This window comes from Macaca mulatta, chromosome X (genome assembly GCF_049350105.2).
Source record: "Macaca mulatta isolate MMU2019108-1 chromosome X, T2T-MMU8v2.0, whole genome shotgun sequence".
Taxonomy (NCBI): domain Eukaryota; kingdom Metazoa; phylum Chordata; class Mammalia; order Primates; family Cercopithecidae; genus Macaca; species Macaca mulatta.
Window position 1 is genome coordinate 142,516,633 of NC_133426.1, and position 27,193 is coordinate 142,543,825.

The window sequence follows — 27,193 nt, forward strand, 5'->3', positions numbered from 1 at the left end:
GGTTCTGCCACCCTGGGACCTTGGGCATTGCTGTACTCACCCAAACTATGTCTCAGCACGAACAACCTCATCTCCTGAGCTGTAGAGTCCTTTCTGTAAGTGGCTTGATGAGACAGGGTCTTTCAGATCCATGTCCTTGGCATTTATTCAGAATTAACTCATGTAATACGATCCTAATCTGCATTCTGGCTGGAGCTGCATATAGGTAGCCTCTTTTCATTGTTGGCCTTTATAGCCAACTTAAGCTCAGAGATGTGAAGCAAGGGTGGCCTGCCTGATGAATTAGTGCTCATAAAGTAAACCCTTATTTGTTGTGTTGGAAAGTTTATTGACTCTAGCCAGAAAAGGTCTAATTATCCATTGGGCTAACTGGGCCCTTTCCTGGCAGGGAAGATGTAGGGAAGACCCTCCGCAGCTCAAGACTGGGCAGGTGACCTAGACCTATTGGGTATTTATTTCATTAGAGGATCAACAGAGGAGAGATTTGTTCTCCCCAGGTCTCCATCATCTGTTCATAAACCCTCCTGACTCATGTTGAATCCACAGACTGTCTCCACTGGGCTGTCAAGCTGCTAGAGGCCAATTCCTCTGAGTCTCTGAGGTTTGCTCTCTGCTGCCCCAGTCATTCTCAGGCCCATGGTCCTTGCAGCTGGGCTCTTGGCCAACATCCTGAGCTCTTATCTCTTTTCCACATATCACCCGTGAGTTAGTAAACTTGATAAATTCTATTTGTAGGAATCTGCTGCTTGGATCAGCCACATTTTTAGCGTGTAGTTGAATTAATAATAATATATAGTGCTTACTGTGTGCCAGCCACTGTTCTAAATGTTACAAATATTTACTGCTTTATTTCTCACAATGACCCTCTTACATAGGTACTATTATCATCCCCATTTTATAGATGGGCAATTTAGTCACAGAGAAGTTAAGTGAAACTTGCCAATGTCATACAACCAGTAAGTGGTGGAGGCAGGATTCAAGTCTAGATATTCTGGCTTCAGTCTATGCTCTTAGCCACTGCACTATATTCTCTTGAATCATTATAAAATAAATATACTGATACTATCTCAGGGCAAATTTCCTATTATTTGTCTTGGAACTAACCATGTTAATTATTCAACCAATCTCATATAAAGTTAAGCCTTAAATTTCTTTCATGGAAGCCTTCAAAAATAGTTATGGTCCAGTCTAAACCATTTTACCTGGATTTCATTGAACACAATAGGACAACCACTCCTTGTTTCATTTTCTGTACCTTAGATAATCTGGTCTTATTTATACCAGTCAGGTACATACTTCCCATGTTTGTTCGTGTTAATTATCACACTGATTGGAAATGAGCCAGAGGGGTGGGGATGTGAGGTGAATGGGGTGTGATGTTTCCAAGTACATGTTCTTTGGTGGCTTCTGCTCCTCTAGCTGCAGACTCTCCTTGCGTTCTCCTTTCTGGACTTCGTGTTCCTGTCGTTCTGTTTCATGTACTTGCTGCCTGGCATGGTGAACTTGTTGTTTGACTTCAAAGGCTTTGAAATCACTCACTCTTATTCCTTAAGTGTCAGCTGTTTTAGGTGGAGCCTCTGCTTCCCCATCCAACCTAGTCCATATCTCTCTCAGCTCTGCGTCAACTACTGCTTCCAAGTTAGCCAAAGTTTATCCGTGAACTTTATTTTTCTTTTTAAGTCTAATAGAGTTTAATTGAGCAAAGAGTAGGCTAAGAGACTCCAGCATTAACCATAACTGTGGCGGAGATAACTTGACTGGACCCTTGCATGAGAGAATCTGCAAAATGTGTCACCTACACACACAACTGTCCCTTAGTCTCAGGATATGTGACCCAGATTAACCTCTGTTGATGAATATAAAGTCAAGGGATAACAAGCCCCATTTACCGTACATAGCATTCCTAAGGTTTACATTGTCATGTGTAAAGATCCCTTGCTAATATGGTACAAGGAATAGTGCCTTCGGAGTCCAGACACTCAGCTTCTAGACCTGGAGCAGCTGTTAACTCAGGGAAGCAGGTCATCTCTCCATCTCTGGGTCTCAGCTTTTCCATCTATAAAATGAGATGATTGGATTAGGTGGTATCTAAGACCATTTCCAACTCTATCATGCGATCTTTTTTTTTTTTTTTTTTTTTTTTTGAGACGGAGTCTCACGCTGTTGCCCAGGCTGGAGTGCAGTGGCGCGATCTCGGCTCACTGCAAGCTCCGCCTCCCGGGTTCCCGCCATTCTCCTGCCTCAGCCTCCTGAGTAGCTGGGACTACAGGCGCCCGCCACCGCGCCCGGCTAATTTTTTGTATTTTTAGTAGAGACGGGGTTTCACTGTGGTCTCGATCTCCTGACCTTGTGATCCGCCCGCCTCGGCCTCCCAAAGTGCTGGGATTACAGGCTTGAGCCACCGCGCCCGGCCCATGCGATCTTTTTGAAGCTGGAGACACCCTCGGACCTGGCTCACTTTTCTTTAGGTCCGCCAAGCCTCTCCAACTTGTGGAGGAGCCTATAGTCTGTCCTCACCATGCACAGGTTGAAAAACAGGGAAGACAAGCTGCCATGGAGGGTGGTAATCTAATGGCAGACCACACACCAACAAAATCACTCTGGTTCTGCAGCTGAGTTTTCACAAAACAGTGCCTGTCCTGGCACAACAGAAGAGCTCTTTCCACAGAAAGTTATTATTTGCTCTCTCAGATACAAATCACTGTGGGCCACTGCTCTCCTCTGTCCACCTGTAATTACTCCTGCATTGAATCTGAATCAAGACACTGCTCAGGCAGTCAAATGATGGCCTTCGGGGAAACTTGGCAGATGGGAGCCAAGTGAGCTTTCACTTTATGTACTTTCAGTCCTCTGGAAATCTGGATTTCCTCTGCTATCAAAATAGACAATGCTGTTGCCTAACAAAATATAGACTTCCTGAGTGACATCCAGGTCACGGCTTGGTCTCTTTCCTCCTGCTATGTTCACGCTTCCACTTCTGTGCACCATGTTAGGTTCAGATGTTCTACTGACCAAACCCCAGAGAACCACTCATGAGTCTTTTCAGCCTTTACCCTGAATTCTAGGGCTATCTTCTATTTGGGGTTTGAAGACACCAATGCATAATAAAGTAATGTTTTAATTATAATTTTTTGGTAAATATAGATAGATTGTATGTTACTAGCCTTGATGTTTCACACAAGGAAGCAGAGCTCATGAATTATTATGATAACATCCCTGAACAAGGCAGTCGATCTCAGTTATCAGCATTAAGAATAAAGGTATGGATGAAAGCTTATTTGATTTGCTCTTCTTTCCTGTTATGGATATTAACCAGCTGGGTAAATTATAGAATAGGGTCATGGAATGTTTAGCCCTCAAGCATTTATCAGAGGCTTGAAATGTTCATAAAAGGTGGGCTTGGTGAATGCCAGGACTTAGCATGGTTGAAAGGGTGTTTTGAGTCATGGTACATGGCAACATGGAAATAAAACAGATATATCACAAGTAGGTGGTAGAAATAAACTGGAAGAGAATTTTAACATCTAAAATGTGACAAGGATTTATCCTTACCAGCTTCTCAGTTTCCTAAAACATTTATTTTCCTTTGATTTGAGATTCTGATTTATGTTATATATTTCTTTCTAAAACATTTTCTGGTTTCTATTTTCTTTACTTCTTTTACTTTTTTGCTGCTTCTTTTTTTTGAAAAATATCATCCTAGGCATGCTCTGAAAGTCATTTGTTCGGTGTTTTCCTGGTAGTGATTTCTGGTTTTAGGCCCATAAAAGTATCTGTAGGATGTGGTTGGGATAGTTCCTACCTCTTGGTAAAAGTCTGGTAGTAACACAGGAAGGGAAGAGACTTTGGGGACAAGAGACATTTAAAACTGTTACTGATCATGACATTACCAAAAATCAAAGGACAGGGGCTGTGGCTCATGCTTCTTAATCTCTCTGTGAATATTATAAGGAAACTTCGAAGCCCTGGTCAACTGTGAAATGAACAGGTCTTCAATTGAGTTAATTAGCATTTTCCAGGTGCTTTGCTGTTTACAGTGTCCTTTATTTCATGTATGTTACCTCATTTGTTACAGGTCTTCTCCTTTCATACTCACCTTTTCCTTTTCTCTGAGATTCAGAGACCCTTTGGGGAGGCCGAATTTCAGGTTTGTTTCATTAGGACCTTACATGACCAAATCCCCCCTCTTGGGGTTCCAGGGGTGCTCCTTCATTTTACTCTCTGGCGGGTATGCCATGAATTGTGACATTTAAGCAGTGACTTTGCAAAATTGGACTTGTCAGTAGGAAAAAGTACTCTTCCCACCTTAAAGATTGACGGGAACATGAGATGGCTGAAGCTGTCCTGGGCTTTTTTCTGGCAAGAGTACATAGGACAAGAAATACTCCGGAGAGCTCAACATTGAATCACATCATATCATAGTGCATGACTAGTTGCCTTAATCTTGCAGTTGGACTCACTCAGGAGAAATTGTTGGCAGAGGGATTAAGTAGCCTGACAAAATTATATTGAGAAAAAAAACTTGCAGTCTATTAATTTATTAGTAGTAGATATGAGGGAAAGAAGAGTAATGTAAAAAAACAAATGGACACGAAACCACGGATAAATCCACAAAGACTCCATTACAGTTTGTTATCAGCCTCTTGCCCCTGGCCATGACTAATGGCCAGTAATTGTCTGAATTTGGAAATTTCTTCAGGAAAAGAAAAATCTAGTAAAGGGAGAAAGGTGACCACAAGTCAAGCTGTGAATGAGGAAGTCCTGAAATGTGGGCCAAGTGGGTCACTGAATTTGCCGTGTTTGATTCTTCGGTTGCACCACTTTGAACTTTTGAAGTTTGATCCTCCCAGTGGTGTTTCTGAGGTAGAGAGGCTAGGATTAGATTGCAGTGTGAGAAATCCCACAAACGTGATTCTACTGTAATCTTACTGTTCTCTCTCGCTCCTTGATAACTGGGATCCCATTGAAGGGGGTTCATTTTTGACATCTCAGAAGAAGCTCATTGTGAAGTCTAAAATAAAGTGCCACTCTTCCCTACACCAGCTCTGCCTCCCATATTCCCCATTATTTTCCCAGTCACCCGGAGTCACAACCTCAGAGAGATCCTTGGCTCCTTCCCCTTCTTTCAGTCCTTGTAGAGCCCTGTCACAGTGTCCCTTACATCTAGTTTTTCCTTTCCATGCTCATTGCCTCTGCCTGTCATTCTTTCAGTCTTTCCTTGCATCTCAGTGGATAATAGAAGTACCCTGTGCTGTCTCCCTGCCTCCTCTCCTCTCTGAGATCTGCTCTTCTTATCACTGCTTGCATGACTCCATCTCATTCTTCCCTTGCACCAGTTGCAGAAAGGTCCTCCGCGTGTGACTTTCCCTCTTCTGTAGCTTTCGGTCCCACTACTTCCTTATACTGTGTTTCTGTCACACCCCAAACCCCCCAGCTGCATCCTGCTTCTTGAACACGTCCTGTGTTTTTCTCATACCTCAGGTGACATGGTACCATTTTCTTGGAATCCTCCCTCCCCCTTGTCTGCATGCCAAAGTCTTAATTATTCTTCAGGGACCAGGTCAAATGCCATAACATCCATCAAGTCTTTTCTGATCTCCAAACCAGATGTGATCTCTCCCTGTGATAAATCTCAGTAACACTTTATACCTTTCTTGTAATACTTGTAAGGCTCTGCCTTGCATGGTAGTCATTTGTATATTTATCTTGTTACACTTGAAAGTAAGGACTTTATTTTATTCTTTGTGACCAGCAAAATATCTTGCACCACATAGTAGGGCATCTATCCAATAAGTGCTTGTCATATACAATAAAGCAGTGGCTGGGGTGATATTATCTACAGGTTAACCTAACAATAGGTCATAATGCATGTGCAGATAGGACCATAAGGATGTGTAGATAAACCCTGAAGTAAATGATTTGCAGAGGATCACATGGAAGGGAAACTTAGGTAGTTTGATACCTAGCACTCACTGAAAAAGTCGTTCTGATACTGCTAGAGTGTGAGACTTAGAAGGCCTGAAATGTAACCATCATACACCAAGGAGAGTTGCTCCCAAACACCAGCCAGCTCCATCAATAGTATGTAAAGGTGCTTTGTAAACAGTACAGTGATTCTTAAAGATATTATTAAACATCATACTGTTAATGTGTAACAAGATTGACTCAGATGCCAATGAAACCCATGACTCCAGGTACCTGTGAAATAACCAGCAAGGGTTCCGAGCCACTGATCGAAGACAGGACAAAGTTACCAACTGTTCTTCCTAAGAAATTGTTTCTCATCATGCAAAGGGTCGTTTCTGTCTTGGTTTTGTGAAAGGTCTAATTCTGTGGCTTGAGGACATCTGCAGTAGGGCCAGATGTCAGAGCAGGTAGTAGTCATGCTTCATGAAGTTTTTAGGAAGGCAGAGTTACCTGGTTGATGGAAATGGAAATAACTGGAATAAATGCTATTGTTGGAGGCCCAAGCTCTCAGCCCATCCTGGCTGGTCATAGTTGACTAATTCATGGTGGTCAAAAAGTGATTCTCTTGTCTTTGAATTTTCTCTTGTATTTTAGGCAAAATAGATTTGTTTTTTGATACTTTCATAAAGCTATCTATCCATATTTCTGTTGTCGCTTTTCAAAATGATAAGAAACCTAAAGAACTACCATACTTGCTAAAAGAAGACACTTCCTGATGCATAGCTTGAAACAGGAATTGACTTCCTAAAGGAAAGTATTAGGCACACCAAGCCTATTGTTCACAGCGCTGCAAGAGAGGTATTTCAACATACATGGGCTCTTCCTAAAAATATACCTTGCTAAAATAAAAAATTCAGGGTTCATTAAGGTTAATCATCTAATAAAGTAAGAGAATTTCCTCTAGGTGAAAAGTTTCAGTTTATTTTAGGGGTGTGGTGTTGTTACAACTGGCTAATCTGTGCACCATAATTTAATCAGGCTGGATAAGAAAGAGACTAGAAAGGCGTGGAGCAAGAGCACAGTGTAGCTTCTCTTCTTTTCCCAGGCTTATTTTTTTTTTCTCTAACATGTAATAAATTTGCTCGTAACAACCTGGCTTTTATTGTGTCATTTTCTAGCTAACTGGGAGTTACTGATGTCAGCTGTCTTTTAGAATAATTTTTCCTTAAACATTTGAAGATCATAAGAATTGGGGAACTCATTCATTCATTTTCATGGAGCATTTACTGCTGTCCTACTCTGTGCTTTAGGAACATGAAGACCAGCAAAGCACTGCCCTGGCCCTCAACCTGGTAGGGGAGATGTGTGAATAGGGTCAAAACCAGTGACATGCACTGTTAAACAAGACAGTGGCTATAAAGGTGTCTGTACCAGCGTGAGGGTCGGCTGCCTTCCTTGAAGTTGAGTGGCCAAAACCACTTTCAGGATTGCAGGTGGGACTGTGTTTTGGAGGCTTGATGGACTTTTCAGTTATTTAGTTCATTCTTTCAAGGAATAGTTACTGAGAGCCTCCTGGGAGCTGGGCAGTGTTCTAGGCTCTGGGGCCACTGCAGTGAGCTCCAGTACTAAATCCCTGCCTTCATGGAGCAGAGCAGGAGATCAGACAACAAGGAGAGAAATCAGTGCAATACCAGCAGACTTGAAGTAGGGAAAGGAACAACCATGACTCTGGGCACAAGGGACAGTGAGGAGGCCAGGGAGGTGGGAGTGAGGGAAAGGAGGCTGAGGGTAAGGCCAGAGAAGGAATATGGAAGAAGGTCCTGGAGGGACTTAGGGGCTTTCTTTTCCTAGAATGTGCTCCTAATGACCAGCCTCCAGCCGTCTGATGGTCTGTTGAGCTATTATAACATGTTAGGTTGATGTCTTCATTTTCATTCATATTTTTCCTTTTATTGTCCCTGACGCTGAAAAGCAAGAGGTTGAGTTTGTGAGACAAAATGTCTTCATTGTGTCTGTGGTAGGGATAGGCATAGTCTCCCCATCTTGTTCTGTGCTCTCCGCCGTTAAGGAGGTAGGGAGATTAGGATCGCTCCCCTTTCCGGTACAGTAATCTGCTGATCTCTGGAACATTCCAAGGAGGACATTGAGTGACAACATCTATAATCCCCTTAATCTCTATATTCATAGTGTCTAATCTCCTTGAGTTACACTGGTAACATAAGTCTATCTCTTAGAGTTACTTTTATCATTAACAGCACAAAAATGTATTATTTATAGGGCCAAATGCAAGCTCTTGAGGCATATAAAGTGGATTAATAAGGTTGGCTCAGCGTTAAGCTATGCCAGAGCCGAGTCCAAATTTTATTCCGGTACAGGGATGACTTTCTATGTGGCCTCTCTGGCTCTGGAGCTAATTTGGATGCTGAGTAGCCCCACAGGTATTTATATGTAGCGTTTGGTATTTTTACTGGGTCCTATTCTTCTCCCTTGGATCACCTAAAATGGTTAAGAATTTTCTAGTGGGATTAAGGTTGTGATCTCTGGGGAGGGGTGGGACATCTGCTCTCGGTTATTTTTGTGTTAGCCGCTTCCCCTTAAATGTATGTTCACAAATGAGCCACAGCCTTATCAGCTGGGGTTGAGGGAAGACTGGTCTAGGTGCTGCTCCTGAACTTGGTCTCTGAGCCATGGCTTCCCATAGACACTCAGGTAAAAACTTCATGCTCTTTATCTTATATTGAGCACAGTTTTGTTAGGGCAGTGAATCCGTCATTTGGCTAAAAGATGGTTTTTGATGAAATGATTTTAGTCTTGTCTGAATAGTAAATAAATTATAGCTTGTCTCTGTTTTGCCTTTGCCTTTCATGCTATTACAAAGACAAAATATTGTTCAAGTACAACGAGCAGTTTGAGTGGCTTATTTTAAAAAGAAGGAAATAAACATGTTACCACTATGTTTTTACCTTTTTCAGGACGTCTCATGAAACTATAAGAGATTGTGTGAGGAAAGGTTTTTCTGGTTAGGAATTTTTGGCTTCCTTTTTATAAGATACAATTCTTCATCTTGACAGTACTTTACATCCAAGGTGTTTGGAGAAGGTATATCGAATGTGGAGCCGGAAGGAGGAACATTTGTAACTAAGAAAGTGCATAATGACCTAGCACATGTTCTCCCTTTTGCTGACAATGTTTTAAATCTTCCCAAAGTAACAGCTATGTTTGTTTTGATATGATAAGTATGTTATTAATTGTTTTTAGCAGAAAAAGGGGCACATTTTGGACTCCTTGGGCCATGAGCATTTTCTTCTGGTTTTGTAACCTTACAATTAAGGAAGCCCTTTGGCCATCGACAAGGAATCTATGAACTAGGGGCTGAGGGGACAAAAGTCCAGTTATTTGAAGCCAGGAGGGTGGCTGTGGCCCTGTGGCCCTCTGCCTAAGTAATGGTTCCCTTTCTTGGAGCTGGTAAAGTCAGACAGTTAGGTATAAAGAAGGCACTTCGTCCTGTCTCCCAGCTTTCAGATTAAGGGACAAAGTCATTATCTATTTTTTTTTTCTTGAAAAATCATTTTTTAAAAACTCGCTGCCTGTCAATATTTAAACAATGGAAATACTTTAGGAAATTTCTCTTTTTGGGGTTTTAAAGTAAATATGCTGCAATGGAATTCCCTACCTTAATGAATTAATATGTAATGTCTTCCCTGTTCCCAAGTGTTCAAAAGTTGTCTGTTTTTTCCCCCCCCCCCCCAACCCTCAGGAGCTGTTTCACAAACATGGTACCAAATGCTTGAGATTGTGGTTATCAGCCAAGATACACATTCTCTGGGTGTAGGCAAACTAGTCAGCTGTACTAGTTGTCCTGATGAACCTTAAATGCTTGTTACCTGGTAGAATAAGTCTTCATTTTGTTTACAAATTGACAGAATAGTGACAGAAAGTTTAAAAGTTTAAGTAGTGACCGAAAGTTTATAGCATACCCAACCTTGGGTTTTAAATTGCACCAAATTCTTATGTCGTTCTTGTGTACGTAAGTCTGGAGGCTATAATAACTAAATAAACATGTTACCACTATATTTTTACCTTTTTCAGGACGTCTCATGAAACTATAAGAGTGGCTAAATGAGACCAATTATTTATACCTTTTAGATGATTTTTGAATTCAGGAAATTGCATTTTGTATTGCATTAGGTTAATAGGTTCATGAAAGCAGAGAAGAATCGGCCCATGAGAGAGAGAAGTCCTCATAGAAAATCAGTGTTGCCCTGAAACGGGCTCAGTATGGGCAAAATAGAAGCTAGGATAATTGGATCCAAATTCATTTTTAGTGACTATCCATATACTGAGAGGACATTTCAAGGACAAAAAAAGTATACTCTTGACATTGAAGACTTTCAGTTTGCAAAATTATGTAGATTCAATTTCTTTAGCCTTTGGCCTTTCAAGTCGAAGACCAGGATCGGGGTATGGAGGGGGATCAGGTCACTTGACATATTACACAGCCATCGATTCCCTTCACCAGCCACTACTTAGTGGGCTGCACAAGCCCGCCAGTCTTTTCTCGGGGCAGGGATGGAAAATGAGAGGGTAGGATGAGAGGAGAGTAATCCAACTGGATTGGCTTCTTAAAATTCAGAAGATTTGGGTGAGGGTGAAACTGAACATTTTGTACTTTTAATGACCACCAAATGACTGCCTACTACTTTACCACAGCTGGAGAAACTAAAAACACATGCTCTTTTGCAGCTGGGTCAGAAATGCTTTTTTTCCCATATGAAAGAGGGGCTGCGTTGCACATAATCTGTGCAACATTATGAAAAATCTTCATATACAGACAAAATGGTACTAGAATTGAATCTGGACTGCAGGAAGTTCAGTGGCACATAATTTTTCTTTTAATAATCTATATCGAACCCTCCTGACACCTGATATAATCTAAAATGGCATTAGTTATACATCAGTGACCCAAAAAAGATTTGTTTTTTTCTAAATGCAGCATACCAGTGAAGTTGCTAATAACATTGAATCATTCTCTACACGTTCTGTTTTGAAGGGAAAAAACACTTTCTGATTTGTGTATGAAATTGTATGAAACACTACTTTTCAGCCGTGACTCATGAGCTCCGTCTCATTGCAGCTCCTTAGGTATTTATTCCCAAATGTCTGACGACACCTCCAGGTGCATTAGCATGTCTGCTACACAAGTGTCCTATTCATCGGCTAAGGCTTCGCTCCATTTGTTGAATGTTCTGAGGAAAGCATTATACCCTTTCTTTAGAAGCCAGTGTTTATGTGTGGAGTCACTAATGTACTGGTATGTTGGATTTAGTGATGAACAGATCTGAAATAACCTGATTTTTTTCCATTTGGGTTGTTGTTCATTGTTTACACTGTACATTACACCCTTCACAGAAAGCACATAGAAAAATGCTACCTACTGATGATATTCACGTTCTCCTTAAACACTCATAGTTTGATCAACTCAGGCATGAGGGAGAAAATGAACACTAGGAAGAAATACATGAGAAAATACATGTCAAAACACGAGCAAGATTTATTAAATACAAATCAAATCTTCTTTAATGAGAGGTTTATAGTAAAAAAAGAAAAAAACAAATGTTGTAATGTTGTATTACTCGTATGTGTACATGATTAAATCGAAAGCCAAAACTTTTAATTAAGATACTGAGGTTTATTTAGGCACCTCTCAGCATGTTGGATGTAGTTCAGGAATTTTCTGAAAAAGGAAGCTTGTTTATTAAGTGAAAAAATGATGTGTCTTTTGAAGCAGGCATAGAAAGTCAGGCTACCCTTTTGGAATAAATATCTAAAATTCTGTCACCCAGCCACATTTCTAACTGCATTCTAAGCTTGTAAAAACTTTTTAATTTAATTAATTTTAAAAATTAAATTATTTAATGCTTTCTGTCTTAGAAAATGAGGGGATATTTATGTTACCCTAAAGTGTAGGTTAGACTTCAGCACCTTACACGTCATATAAGATGATTTTTAAAATCAGGAAATAGCATGTCATATTGCATTAGGTTCTTCAGTTCATGAAAGCAGAGGAGAATAGGCCCAACAAAGAAGAGAAGTCCTTACAGAAAGGAAATCAGTGTGGTCCTGAAACAGGCTTCGTATGGACAAAATGGAGGCTCACATAATTGGATTAGAAGCCACTTTCAGTGACTGTCCACATACCGAAGTTTTAGAAACTTAGTTGTGGTAACTTATCTCCATCTGTCAATCAGCAGGCATATACTGAGGGATTTCTGTATACAAGGCCCTGGATTAGGTACTGGGGCCCCTAGTGTATGAGCAGAACTTTTTGTGATAGAGAAACCTCACTTGTTAGCACTAAGGAATGTATCCAAGTCACTCGGTACCAAAGTATGTTAGCAGCGGGGAATCTGTGTGGGTCTGTAGCAACCTCAGTTCTTGCCTCCTCAAGGAAGCACAAGGCAGAGGGAGAAGCCAAGGCAACTTTTAGAGCAGGAGTGAAAGTATTAAAAAGTTTTAGAGCCGGGCGCGGTGGCTCACGCCTGTAATCCCAGCACTTTGGAAGGCCGAGGCGGGCGGATCACAAGGTCAGGAGATCGAGACCATGGTGAAACCCCGTCTCTACTAAAAATAGAAAAAAATTAGCCGGGCGCAGTGGCGGGCGCCTGTAGTCCCAGCTACTCGGGAGGCTGAGGCCGGAGAGTGGCGTGAACCCGGGAGGCGGAGCTCGCAGTGAGCCGAGATTGCGCCACTGCACTCCAGCCTGGGTGACAGAGCGAGACTCCGTCTCAAAAAAAAAAAAAAAAAAAAGTTTTAGAGCAGGAGGCCGGGCACGGTGGCTCACGCCTGTAATGCCGGCACTTTGGGAGGCTGAGGCGGGTGGATCACTTGAGGTCGGGAGTTGGAGACCAGCCTGGTCAACATTGTGAAACCATGTCTCTACTAAAAATACAAAAATTAGCCAGGCCTAGTGGTGCATGCCTGTAATCCCAGCTACTTGGGAGGCTGAGGCAGGAGAATTGCTTGAACCTGGGAGGCGGAAGTCGCAGTGAACAGAGATCGATCACACCATTGCACTCCAGCCTGGGTGACAGAGTGAGACTCCATCTCAAAAAAAAAAAAAAAAAAAAAAAAAAAAAAAAAAAAAAGTTTTAGAGCAGGAATGAAAGTAAAGTACACTTGGAAGATGACCAAGCAGGCTACTTGAGAGAGTCAAGTGCGTGGTTTGACCTTTGACCTGGGCTTTTATATGTTGGCATGATTCGGGTGTTATATTACTTCTCTCCTAATTCTTCCCTTGGGGTGGGCTGTCTGCATGCCCAGTGGCCCTCCAGCACTTGGGAAGCGCCGCATGCGCGTGGTGTTTACTGAAGTTGTGTGCATGCTTACTTTAAGTGATTTTTTTCCCTTAGCAGTGGAGCATTCCCAGACGTAGGTCTTACACCAGTTAAATGCCGCCATTTTGCCTCTTAGTGCACATGCTTGAGCCCACTCACCCAACTCCTTAGATCTCATGGGGACGCGGCTGATCATCAGTTTCAGGTGTTTCTGTCTGTTAGGGACCGTGTTTCCTTCGTGCCAGCTGCAACCAATTATTGTTTTAGAGCGAGATAGTTTAACAACCATCTGACCTTCACCTGATGGCTGCCTGACATTCCTGGTTCAGGGGGCGCCCTCTCTTGCCTTGCTCATATCTAATACCTACTCTAGCATCCCTACTATGTACAGATGAGGGCTACACCGAGACATTAAAATTAGTCAAAGAGCTGCCCAAGGGCAAACATGCCCTCCACAAAGACAGGTGGTAAGGGAAGAAGCATTGTGATGATACGTAGCAAATGTTTCATTCAGTGATGGCTGACACGCCCATTCCCAGATAACAGCAATAGGTCAAGGCAAACGTATCTACAAGTTTTCGAAGATTAAAAGCCTTCACATTTCATGTACTTAGAAACAGCCAAGGGGATAAAAAATTATTCCCTAAGAGATAAATGCCTAAGTACATGTAATTCTGTAAGGTTAAAGAGAGCCCAAAAGAAGAGGTAAAATGCTGGCCGGGCATAGTGGCTCACGCCTGCAATCCCAACAGTTTGGGAGGCCAAGGTGGGCAGATCACTTGAGGTCAGGAGTTCGAGACCAGCCTGGCTGACATGGCGAAACCCTGTCTGTACTAAAAATACAAAAATTAGCCAGGCGTGGTGGCATTCACCTATAGTCCTAGCTACTCAGGAAGCTAAGGTAGGAGAATTGCTTAAACCCAGGAGGTGGAGGTTGCAGTGAGCCAAGACTGCACCACTGCACTTCAGCCTGGGTGACAGAGTGAGACCCTGTCTCAACAACAACAACAACAACAAAGAGGTAAAATGTTATCTTTATTTTTCCCTATTCTCTCATTCCTAACAAAAGAAAAGAAAGTGCATGCTGGGCCGGGTGCGGTGGCTCATGCCTGTAAATGCACTTTGGGAGGCCAAGGCGGGTGGATCACGAGGTCAGGAGATTGAGACCATCCTGGCCAACATGGTGAAACGCCGTCTCTACTGAAAATACAAAAATTAGCTGGGTGTGGTGGCACTTGCCTGTAGTTCCAGCTACTCAGGAGGCTGAGGCAGGAGAATCACTTGAACCCAGGAGGCAGAGGTTACAGTGAGCCGAGATTGTGCCACTGCACTCCAGCCTGGTGATAGAGCGAGACTCCGTCTCAAAAAAAAAAAAAAAAAAAAAGAAAAGAAAGAAAGTGCGAGCTTTTCTCTCCTCATGAAGTCAAAGCTTGACAGTAGCTCAGACTCTTAGGGAGCCCACACTCAGGATCTTTGCATGTGTGTCTCAGCATTGTCATTTATAAGCTGACTTTTTAGAGTGGTTTTGGTCTTGTGCACATCAGCACATCATTCCTATTTTATACAAAATTGTGATGTGATCAGTATCTCCTCCAACTTCATCCTGAGTGCACTGCGTGCATGAGGGTTTGAAATCGTTTTGTAACAAATAATCATAATAGAAGTACATGACGTAAGCTAATTCGGGTTGCCCAGAATTCCACTTAATTTGATTTATTGCAAAACAAGTACGAAAGTTCATGAATTTGACATGGACATTGTTAACATACTTTAAGTATTTCTAGCCTGTTTACCTATTACGCAACAAGTCCAACATTCCTAGAAGTGCCTATTTTATCTTGACTAATTGTTTCCACACACATTAAAAGGACTCAAGTGAATTGTAGAAATCAATTCTAAAAGAATATGCCCTTTGAAATGATTCTCCATCTGGATACAGACTGTAGGTTAAAGTATACAATGGTGGGGAATCTAAGGTGGAAGATGACCCTAGAGTTTTCAAACTACAGAGTGAAAAAATCTTGCCTAAAGCTAGGATTCAAAAATACCAAGAGATGAAACTCTTCTTATGGATCCTGTTAACTGGGGGTTGATTTATTTCATTTTCCTTTGGCTTGGTTTAAGACCATGTACTATAGGAATGATACAGTGGCCAGTGACTTCGTTGTCTGACATTTTCAACACTCTTTGTTACTTCTGTCTTCACTGGTGAGTCGTGGATTATTTTATCATCTGGATGCTTAGAACTCTGAGCAAGTCATGTTCTAGAACTATGAGACTAAATGATGAAGAACTTTGCACTGGTAATATGAAAGTTCTGAAAGTGTGTGGTTTTAAAGTGTGAAAAACATGGCAGGTAAGATCTCTCAGGTACTCTGAACCATAATACAGTCTTTCTTCTCCTCAAAACGTCTACTTCTAAATGGCATTCATTGTGTTTTCTAGTGTTTTTTCTTTTGTGTATGACACTAGTTAACCTATATTTTTTGCCATAAAGCTAGGACTCAAATACTAAGAGGTTTGACTCACCTTAGGTGGAACTTTATATAGTACTTTAACGTAGAAATATTTGGAATCAATTTCTGCTGATAAAGGTATCAAAAGCAAGTGATACTAAAACGAGTAGGTTCAAAGTTGTATACTAAATAGAGAGACCTTGGTAAGAGAGAATGAGGGATTTTCAAATATGGTCCAGAAGATAGTCTCTGAAAGGCTAAACCAGCAATGGTTACTAGCCATGCAGGAAGCCAGTGCTATCTAATCTTACAAATTCTGTTTTCCTGCCAAGTGGCATTTAGGAGCAACTGATAATTTATTTCTTGCCACTTGCTGTTACTGGAGATTTATTTGGTTTTTCAGCTCAACTCAGCCCTTAACAAGAAAGCAAGTCTTTGTTGACGGCACAATATTATCAGTATGGCAAAGCTAAGACGAGGCTTCTATGTGATACTGGAAAGACCAGCAAGAATGGATTAAGGAGAGTGATTTTCCATATGCTGTCACTGTGACAGGTACTTTTCTCTATAGACACAGAGGCTAAAAGCAGTTTAAAAGCTGCCTTACCTAAACAGTACATAGTTCAAGGAGATAGACCCTGTGTCCATTGCGTTTCTAGTTTTTGTTTCTAACCCATTATATAAAGGAACATCACAGTTTGCTTTTTAGAGAAAAGTTCAAGTAAGAACCATTCTCTGGTCTTGCTAAGTCTCTTAATTGTGACACAACTGTCCTAAGCAACTGTCCTTGCACAAGAATGTCACTCATCTGCTTCATCCGCCAGCTCCTTGGAGATGAGGGGGGTCTGTGTGTCAGCAGGAGGCAGAAGGCCCTGTGGCTTGTCCAGTGGCCTGATTTCCTTTGTTTGGAGGCTTGGTTCTGAGTGAGAGTTCAACAGCCTTTGCCCAGGCGGCTTCTCAAACCCAGGGTGTGGTTTCCTTAGCTCACTCTCTGCTGTTTGGTTGCTCATGGCAACAGGATCCAAATAACTTGGACATGTGTTTGTATAAAAAAAAAAAACCTGGGAATGGAACCCAAAGTGAGAGTTTGGGGCTTTCAGTTAGTAGAAGAGCTGCGGTGAGTACCGGGCAACTGCTCATTTATTTTCTCTCATTCTTTCTCTCTAAATTACACTGGATGTTTGCTAGCACAATAACCATGTTTGTGGATAGTTTTAGAAAATAGTCTCAATTCTCGTGTTTCCTGTGCAAATGAAATAATTGCTATCTATTTACCCGTGTAAATTTCTTTTTCAGGGGGAGAGGAACAAATTAGCATGTGTTTAAAGAAGTTGAAAGCTAATAGAAACTCATATTTGGTACCTTTTTGGTGGCAGGATTCTATAGGAAATACCTTGGCAAAGGGAGCCGCAGAGTGCTTCAGTAATGCTTGGGATTGCAGGCGTGTTGTCTAGGGCCACAGCCAGGGAGGGGACCAGGGAGGGAAAACGGGCTGTTCATACGGAGGGAGTGGAAGGGATTCTTGGAATAATTTTTTCCAGACTCTATTTTAAGATTATAATTTTTAAGACAGCAAATATCCCAAATGGTACTACTGGTTACACTTCTGTGAGCATATTGATTCTCACTTGCTTGACTCAAGCGGGGGTTTGATTTTGGTCACAAAGCCACCCGTGACTATGACAAATAATTCAAGGTTGCCAAACTTGCCTGTGCCAATTGACAGTGCCGTTTATGTAAGTCCTCTCTTGCGCTATATTGCTCTGCCCTCAAAAGTCAGTAAACTGTCTTGGACAAAACTCTTTAGGATCTATTCAGGGATTTAACACTTTTCTGCTAGATTGCAAGTAAATTTAAACACGTTAAACAAATTAACAAGGATTGCTTAGGTGCCTGGTGTGGTATAGAATGAGCTGTCAGTTTCTATTCTGATGAATAGAATGTTATAGATAGGAGGAACGGGAGGCCTCCAGAGGATACTACCCTCCCTAAAAAGTGACGGAGGAAGAGCTGAAAGCGGGCCGAGAGGCTTCTTGATGACCACATGGTGGTCTTAGAGAAGCTGCTGCCTGCAGGCGGGGCTCCTGCTTTTCTGTACCCCTTTGAGCCTCTGCCCCACACTCTTCCTTTGTATAAAACAACTGCTTCTTGCCTGCCCCATCACACCCCCTCCACTCCATTGGGTCACTGCTCAATAGCACAATAGGACTGCTCAGCCTATACCTCCCAGCATCCTGTCCCCTATCCGGTGACTCGGCCAACACAGGCTCTGTTCCACTTGCCCCGCTCCGTGTCTTTTGTGAATCAGCACAGTTGGTATATCTGAGCAGGGGCTTCTATCATCTCCCCAAGGGAATCACTAGCCATCGGCCTTCTGGCCCCGCGGGGCACTTTTGTTCCTGGAATCACAGTGAAGTATCTGTTGTCTTGGTGCTTGGTCGTCAGCTGGGCTGAAGGGAAAGCTGGGTCCTGGTCCCCAGACCCATGAACTCCAAGGTAGCATTGCGCAGGTGCCTCTGGGAGCCACTGCTCAGGGTGCTGGGGCATTTCCAGTGGTCATTTGTCCTGCCTGCTTGCCCCCGCAGGTCCCTCCAGCTATAAGGTGGGCACCATGGCGGAGAAGTTTGACTGCCACTACTGCAGGGACCCCTTGCAGGGGAAGAAGTATGTGCAAAAGGATGGCCACCACTGCTGCCTGAAATGCTTTGACAAGTTCTGTGCCAACACCTGTGTGGAATGCCGCAAGCCCATCGGTGCGGACTCCAAGGTAATGGGCATCCCCACGTGCCAGTGGGAAGGGCTGGGCTTCAGAGTGTCCTTTACCCACAATCATGGCAGCAGCAGCTGGCCGTTAGGATTTCCCAGCATCACTGCAGCCACCTTGAGGCCTCAAGGAAGCCTCCTCCACTCCCCAGGCCACAGTGGCCCAAGCTGTTTAATGTGGGGCTTGACTGGATGGGTGACAAGGCCATTGCCAGCTCTTCTGATTGCATTCTAAATATTTCAAGAATTGTGAGATTTTTATCCTCATCTCAGCATCCCTCCTATCACTCATAAGAACAGTCACTGTGGGGCAGTCCCTAGGTGTAAGGGACTGTGTCATCTCGGTGGTCAGTCCCAGGGAAATCAGCCTTATGGGAGGGCTCCTGCTGCCACCCCCAGCGCCCCTCATGTGGCCCACCCTGTCTGCTTGGTTTCCAGGAGGTGCACTATAAGAACCGCTTCTGGCACGACACCTGCTTCCGCTGTGCCAAGTGCCTTCACCCCTTGGCCAATGAGACCTTTGTGGCCAAGGACAACAAGATCCTGTGCAACAAGTGCACCACTCGGGAGGACTCCCCCAAGTGCAAGGGGTGCTTCAAGGCCATTGTGGCAGGTACTGCCTCCTTCCCACCCCGGGTTCCCAGGGAGGAGGCCCTGAGGGCAGACGTGATGTGGGCTTGCTTAACACGGTGGGGCTAACGTTGCTCTGAGCTGCTTTGAGATATTAGCATATATATGTACACATATACATACACGTATATATGCGTACACATATATGCTCGCACACACGCACACACTCGGAGACTAAAGAACACTGGCGAGAACAGCCTGTGGCAAGAGAATGAAGTGAACAGTATGTAGCGCTTTCTCATTTGGGCGTAGTAAGTGATGAAAGCATGCTTCTTCCTCAGGGTGTCATTCTGGGCCATGTAGTCCCTGATTTAATGTCTAAGTGCACGCAGGGTATAGAGGTGGGGGAGTGGGGCATTCAGGCACCGGATCCTAAAACAATAATGCTGGGGTCCCCACCCATGACAGAAATCCTGGGTTGGCACAAGCATAAGTAGAACACAGGTAGGTTAGTTGGAGGTGTGAGGCCAGTAACTGCAGGGCCTGCATCCCCTCACCTCTGGAGGGCCTGGGGAGGGGAGCTGAGTGGATGCAGCCCCCTGCAGAGCCTGTCAGTGGGGCTATCCAATTGCTTCCCCCTGCAGGAGATCAAAACGTGGAGTACAAGGGGACCGTCTGGCACAAAGACTGCTTCACCTGTAGTAACTGCAAGCAAGTCATCGGGACTGGAAGCTTCTTCCCTAAAGGGGAGGACTTCTACTGCGTGACTTGCCATGAGACCAAGTTTGCCAAGCATTGCGTGAAGTGCAACAAGGTATGCTTTCAAGGGAGTTCTGCATTGACCGTTGTTTCTAGAAGTGTTTGACAGTTTGCAGAGCACTTCCACACACACTATCCCATTCCATCCTCATGACAGCCCTGTGACGTAGGAATTATTATTCCCGTTTTACAGATGAGGAGATCGTGGATTAGGAAGCAGTGCCGAAGCCAAGTCTTGGGCTGTCGGTATGCATCCTCAGCCCGGTGGTGTGGGTAGCCCGTACGGCATGCTAAGCTGGGCAGCCCTGGCTCCAGAGGCCTGCCTCCACCACTAAGGGGTTGTGTAACCTCACATAGGGGCTCACTTTCTCCGAGCCTTGGTGTCTTCATCTGTAAAGTGGGGATAATAATAGCCCCTGCCTCCCATGGCTGTTGTGGAGATTAAATGAGATATTGTATACCAAAGCGCCCAGCACAGTGCCTGGCACGCAGTAGGCATTCAACAAAATGGTTGTTGAATCTGAATCCGGTGCTACACTCCCTGGTCTAGGCCATCACATCTGGAGGAATCACTTACCAGGATCAGCCCTGGCATGCCGATTGCTTTGTGTGTGTTACCTGCTCTAAGAAGCTGGCTGGGCAGCGTTTCACCGCTGTGGAGGACCAGTATTACTGCGTGGATTGCTACAAGAACTTTGTGGCCAAGAAGTGTGCTGGATGCAAGAACCCCATCACTGGTAGGCTAAAGAGTCCTTGCTAAGTCTGCCAGGCTAGGTTTTGCGCATGGTAACCATCTCTCATTTTCCTGTCGTCGGTTTCATCCACAAAGGCCCCCAGAGTATGCCCTTCTCCCCTGCTATTGTGGTCCCAAAGGCCCCCCAAGAGTTTGGATTCGTCCCCAGGCCAGGTTAGCCTTTGCAATACACAACACTTCCTGACTGTTGACTAACAATGCCGGAAGTTCACAAGCCTGACACCTGCCGGCCAACACCGGCAGGCACTGCCACTTTGCAGGGGGATTCTGCAGGGAGGGGTGGGAGGAGGGTAGAAAGAAGGGGGGTGGGGGAGGTGGGGAAGGGAAAGGGGGAAGGGAGGCCGAAGAGTGATAATCTGGGATTGTCATACCCCATATTTGAAGGCTAGTTCAGAGATGCCTGTTGGCAGGGTTTCTTTTTTTTTGTTTTGTTTTTTGGTTTGCTGTTTATTTGTTTTTGCGATCAGCAAAGCTAATCACTTCATTCCTCATCTCGCGGCCGCGATCCACGTGCCCTGGGCCCTTTCCCTTGCCTCCAATTTTCCCATCTTCCCGGGGAGCCTTGAAATGTACATTTGAGAAGACTTTTGCCATCCTCAGGGAAAAGGACTGTGTCAAGAGTGAGCCACCCAGTCTCTAAAGCTAGGAAGCCCCCAGTGTGCCACGGGAAACGCTTGCCTCTCACCCTGTTTCCCAGCGCCAACCTCCGGGGCAGGCATCCGGGTGGAGAGAGGACTTGTCCCTCGTGGGTGGTGGTTCTTTATAGAAAAAATCGAAGCTTAGCAGCTCCTCGAGGCCCGGTAAGTGCACACCCTACGAACAGCCCAAGTTTGCCTCCTGGTGGCCACTTTGATGTCATGGCCCTGACCTAAATCAAAGAAACTGGTTATGCTGGGAGGTCGGTGCGCGTCACAGGGCAATAGCGCGGTGGCATGGGAACGTGTGGGGTCGTTACATCAGGGAAGCCCTTGGCCGGGCTCCGGCATCTTCTCAGGTCTTTGAGAGCCATAGCAGGGTTGCGGCGGCATGGGGGACAATGGCGGCGTGGGGGACTGTGCACGATGGAGTGGAGGAGGGGGTCTGGGAGCCAGGCAGACACTGGCTCTTGCGTGCTTGTCAGTCTGTGAGTGGGGCAGGTCGTCATTTTATCTCTCTGAATCGTGGCTTCCTCACCTGTATTCATTCAGCTGTTTTTCTTGTTTTCTTTCTTTTTTTTTTTTTTTCTTTTTTTCTTTTTTTTCCCCAGGGTTTGGTAAAGGCTCCAGTGTGGTGGCCTATGAAGGACAATCCTGGCACGACTACTGCTTCCACTGCAAAAAATGCTCCGTGAATCTGGCCAACAAGCGCTTTGTTTTCCACCAGGAGCAAGTGTATTGCCCCGACTGTGCCAAAAAGCTGTAAACTGACAGGGGCTCCTGTCCTGTAAAATGGCATTTGAATCTCGTTCTTTGTGTCCTTACTTTCTGCCCTATACCATCAATAGGGGAAGAGTGGTCCTTCCCCTCTTTAAAGTTCTCCTTCCGTCTTTTCTCCCATTTTACAGTATTACTCAAATAAGGGCACACAGTGATCATATTAGCATTTAGTAAAAAGCAACCCTGCAGCAAAGTGAATTTCTGTCTGACTGCAATTTAAAATTGAAAACTTAGGTAGATTGACTCTTCTGCATGTTTCTCATAGAGCAGAGAAGTGCTAATCATTTAGCCACTTAGTGATGTAAGCAAGAAGCATAGGAGATAAAGCCCCCACTGAGGTGCCTCTTGTGCCTCAGCTGGGACCCACCGTGTAGACACACGACATGCAAGAGTTGCAGCGGCTGCTCCAACTCACTGCTCACCCTCTTCTGTGAGCAGGAAAAGAACTTACTGACATGCATGGTTTAACTTCCTCATCAGAACTCTGCCCTTCCTTCTGTTCTTTTGTGCTTTCAAATGACTAACACGAATTTCCAGAAAATTAACATTTGAACTTAGCTGTAATTCTAAACTGACCTTTCCCCGTACTAACGTTTGGTTTCCCTGTGTGGCATGTTTTCTGAGCGTTCCTACTTTAAAGCATGGAACATGCAGGTGATTTGGGAAGTGTAGACAGACCTGAGAAAACGAGCCTGTTTCAGAGGAACATTGTCACAATGAATACTTCTGGAAGCTTAACAAAACTAACCCTGCTGTCCTTTTTATTGTTTTTAATTAACATTTTTAATTGATAGCAAAATAGTTTATGGGTTTGGAAACTTGCATGAAAATATTTTAGCCCCCTCAGATATTCCTGCAGTGTTGAAATTCATCCTACAGAAGTAACCGCAAAACTCTAGAGGGGGAGTTGAGCAGGCGCCAGGGCTGCCATCAACATGGATATGACATTTCACAACAGTGACGAGTTGAATCCCTTGTAAAGTAGTAGTTGTCTGCTCTTTGTCCATGTGTTAATGAGGACTGCAACGGTCCCTTCTCTTGTGATTCCTAGGACTTTTCCTCAAGAGGAAATCTGGATTTCCACCTACCGCTTACCTGAAATGCAGGATCACCTACTTACTGTATTCTACATTATTATATGACATAGTATAATGAGACAATATCAAAAGTAAACATGTAATGACAATACATACTAACATTCTTGTAGGAGTGGTTAGAGAAGCTGATGCCTCATTTCTACATTCTGTCATTAGCTATTATCATCTAACGTTTCAGTGTATCCTTACAGAAATAAAGCAGCATATGAATAACCGGTCTCCTGTCTTTTCATTCTGCCTGGTGGACTCGCTATAAGGTGATACTCCTAATCCAGAAACCCAAATGACTTATTTTCCTTCCAGGATATACTCAGTTCAGTGCAGGTGCACGGAACATAGGAATTACAAACAAACCTGTAAAAACCACATTTGATTGACAAATAAATACATAAAAACTGAAACCACTCTGACCTAAAATAGTATTTCCCAGATTTTCACATCCCTGAAAAAGGATGAATTGGTTTGATGTGACCAGGGAATTAGGGAAGGAATCCCCGATGAAGCATGGCACTGAGTAGCCATCTTGGTCCCTGTTTGTTGGGTGCTACCTCGCTATGCCTTCCCCCTTGTGCCCTCTGGAACCCGGGGTCCGGGTTGAACGTGACCATCTCAACTGTGGCTGCCTCCACCTGCCAGCCGAATGACACCCTCGCTCCTTCTTGTGGATGTGGCTCAGTAAGGAGGCTGCCCATTTGAACCCATGCACTTCAGTTAGGGGGAACATGCAGGGATGCTGTGGGCAGAGGCAGGGGTTGGCCCGGCATTGAGCCTCCCCAGTTGCCACTGCTTCTAGACTAGCACCACACACTAGTGTCTTTTCTTCACCTCTTGTGTTCTTGGGTCATCCAACCTGTCTACACCCACGTGGCCCTTACGGCACAGCACAAGAGGCCCCATGCAACAGGTGTCTGCTGCACTCTCCTCCCGGTGGAAGGGGCTTCAGACCATAAGGGCCCCTATAAGCAGAACTGGGTGGGAGGAGGAGGTGTTAGTCTTAACTGGGCCTCATGCTGAGGGTAATAAAAGCAAAGGGCAGAAGCCCTTTGGTGCTAATGTTTGCCTTCTGAGAAGGGAACAACCTGTCAGCAAGAAACTGAGCACTTTTAGGAATCTGGCACATCTGCTTGTGTGTGTTTCCTTGCAGAAATTGACTGAAAACCTTGAAACCGATGAAGTCTGTCTAGTCATGTGGGGCCCCAGGGACATGAAGCTGGGTCGGGATGGGAAGTGGCTGCCCTCACTGCTCCCAAAGGAGTGGGCTGAGTTCCTGAGGCTACAGCAAGGAAAGGAGCCCCACCGGGAGAGGGGACCCCACCTGCCTTCATGAAGGGCTTTGGCCCCGGCTTATGCTCTCGATCCACTTCGGCTGAGCCCTGGGCCTTCAGCATCCAGACACAGGCTCCCCTGCCTACCCACGTGCTCTTTCCCATTCTGGAACTCTTCTTCACTGTGACAGTTCCTTGCCCTCCAGTCCTCAGTCCACCCTCATTCTCAGCCCCTTCCCACCCTAACGCCCCTCCCCATCTGCCTAGATTCTATGGTCTGCATTTCATTCATTTCCCTCCTCACTCCTGTTATCCCTTTGCCCTTCTAGCCTGCTTGGCCTGCAAAACCTGAGTGGATGGCTCCAGCTCTGCTGAGGAAAAGCACCCTGGCCTAAAATTCCCAGTCCCACCACTCTGCCACTTGGCCCAAAGTCCCAAGACCACCTCCACCACCTTCCTCACCCAGGAGACTGAGGTCTATCCGGAGTCAGCTTCTAGCCATTGCTTGCTTTGTGATGCCTGCCTGTCCTTCACACTTCAGCAACTTGTGAAGCACCTACACACATCAGAGCCGACACGCACCATCACTCCCATTTCCCAGATGAGAAAACAGAGAGGTTAAGAAGTTTGCCTAAGGTCACACAGCTAATAAGTGACAAGCCACACCCTAGACACACCTCTAGCATATCACTCATGACACTAAATTGTCGTAAAAATAAGACACATCACAATAAAACCGTCATGCACAGTGCTCAGTACTTAGAAGGCATTTGTTTGTTGAATACGTGATTTTAAGTGACATAAGGCTCAGGAGAAATGAGGGTAAATTTCCACTTAACAGTTTGTCAGCAGAGAAACATTTTCTCCCTCATAATGAATGGGATCAGAATATCAAGAACCTCTCTACTTGTGATTAACAGGGTGGGCTCTGGCACCAGGCTACCAGGGTTCAAATCCTGGCTGCTCTGCCACTTTGTAGTCATGAGACCTTGGGCAAGTGAACCTCTCTGAGCTTGATCCTTCACCTGTGAGACCTAAAATTTCTACTTTGCAGAATCCCATGTTGGGGACATAATACAAGTGCTTAGTGAGGGGACTGGCACCCAGTAAATGCCAACAAATATTTCATCCCCAGCACCAAAGACACTGCTCTGGTGTCTGTGACCTACCCTGCAAGCCTCAAGACACTATGTTCACTCCCAAAGCAGTGTGGGGTGTTGGCTTGAGGGACAAACTTGGGTTTGAATATCAGCTCTGCCTCTTTCCAGCTGTGTGACCTGGAACAAATGCTGCTCTCCACAAATTTCAGTGTCCTCATAGGCATAAATGAGTACCTACACCTCATAAAGTTGTTGTGAGCACTGAAAATGCCTGGCTGGGCGCAGTGGCTCACGCCTGTAATCCCAGCACTTTGGGAGGCTGAGGCGGGCAGATCACCTGAGGTCAGGAGTTCGAGACCAGCCTGGCCAACATGGTGAAACCCTGTCTCTACTAAAAATACACAAATCAACCAAGTGTTGTGGCGTGTGCCTGTAGTCCCAGCTACTCAGGAGGCTGAGGTGGATGAATCGCTTAAACCTGGGAGGCGGAGGTTGCAGTGAGTCGAGATCACGCCACTGCATTCCAGCCTGGGAAACAGAGTGAGACTCTGTCTCAAAAAAACAAAACAAACAAACAAAAAAGAAAATGCCTATCAAGTACCTGGCATATTGCACATGTAAACCTAACTGCAATGATTACAACACATTTGGGGAAATTAGAATCAGATGGGTACCTAGGATCCATCTGGAAACACTGTAACTGGAGTGGTGAGGGGACCAAAGGCAAGGAGGCTGTTTTGGGGCCTGTTTCGACCAACCAGGCTGGCCAGGCACTGGAGGGGTGGGGTCACTGAAGATGACGGAATTGCCCCGACATGATAAAATGTCATGCATAGTCCGCCTCCGCGCTCTGGCTTCTTGGCCCTAGCTGCTGTTTTATGCCTCCTGATCCCTCTGGCTCTGGCTCCAAGGAGTTACAGGTGTTTGAGAACAGTGGAGTCTCAAAACTGAAAAGGCTGCAGAGATTGTAGCACAGCCCCATCATTTGACAGACAAGGAACAGGGATCAGAGTAGAGCAACAACGTGCATAATGTCACACGTGAGCTAGCAGCCCTCTCAGCTGGGTTCAGGTCTTCAGGGGCTTGTCTGGCATTCTTTATGGTATTTCACACTGCATTCTTGTGGTTTTGAGGGATTGGAGCAGTTAAAAAACTTCATTCCACATGCAGTGTCTACAATGACACAGGCATAGAAAATGCGCTGATCTGCAGAATCTGCTGGTAGAGGCCAGGGGTCTGTCCCTCCGGGTAGAGGACACCAGGATGGGAAATGCAAGGCAGCAATGCGCGAGGGGAAGGCTAGGTCAATGTCCATCACCTTGGCCTTGTAAACAGGAACATCCTGGTAGACAGTTTCAATGGCTGGATCAACAGGACCTGGCGCCAAACTTGGCAGTGAAGAGTTTCCAGCTCAGATGAGACACAGGGAGGTGATATGTTTGACAGGAATAGGATGTGCCTAGTTTGTGCTGATTCAAAAGTATATAGAATGCTCTAGCATGTTCAGTGGGGGAATGGCTACCATCATTCTCATAAGCACCAGACCCCAAAGACTGGGGATAAACAAGGACCTTGCCTTATCAAAAACAAAACCTAGTAAAGCAGAGGTCCCCAACCTTCGGGCCACGGACTGGTGCTGGTCTGTGACCTGTTAGGAACTGGGTCACAGAGCAGGAGTTGAGTGGCAGGAGAGCAAATCTTCATCTGTATTTACAGTGGCTCCCCATCACTTGCATTGCCGCCTGAGCTCGGCCTCCTGTCAGTCAGAGCAGT

The 27,193-nt window shown here is 44.8% G+C and overlaps 1 protein-coding gene across 27 annotated transcripts in view; it reads left to right on the forward strand.

The window, feature by feature from the left end:
• Positions 1-23,265, forward strand: part of FHL1 (four and a half LIM domains 1) — a 70,518-nt gene extending 47,253 nt beyond the window's left edge. For 7 of the 27 annotated variants that reach the window (XM_028842117.2, XM_001102904.4, XM_077989398.1 and 4 more), the window contains 5 exons: positions 18,283-18,464; positions 18,899-19,073; positions 19,675-19,844; positions 20,340-20,526; positions 21,790-23,265. In XM_028842117.2, coding sequence (XP_028697950.1) covers positions 18,309-18,464; positions 18,899-19,073; positions 19,675-19,844; positions 20,340-20,526; positions 21,790-21,944 — 843 coding nt within the window. In that variant the 5' untranslated portion in view covers positions 18,283-18,308 and the 3' untranslated portion in view covers positions 21,945-23,265. Of the gene's footprint in view, positions 1-4,552; positions 8,617-16,551; positions 16,815-18,282; positions 18,465-18,898; positions 19,097-19,625; positions 19,845-20,339; positions 20,527-21,143; positions 21,344-21,789 lie in introns of those variants that run through there. The other 20 variants (XM_002806410.4, XM_077989390.1, XM_077989392.1 and 17 more) reach the window with 16 other exon arrangements.
• The last annotated feature ends 3,928 nt before the right edge of the window (positions 23,266-27,193 follow it).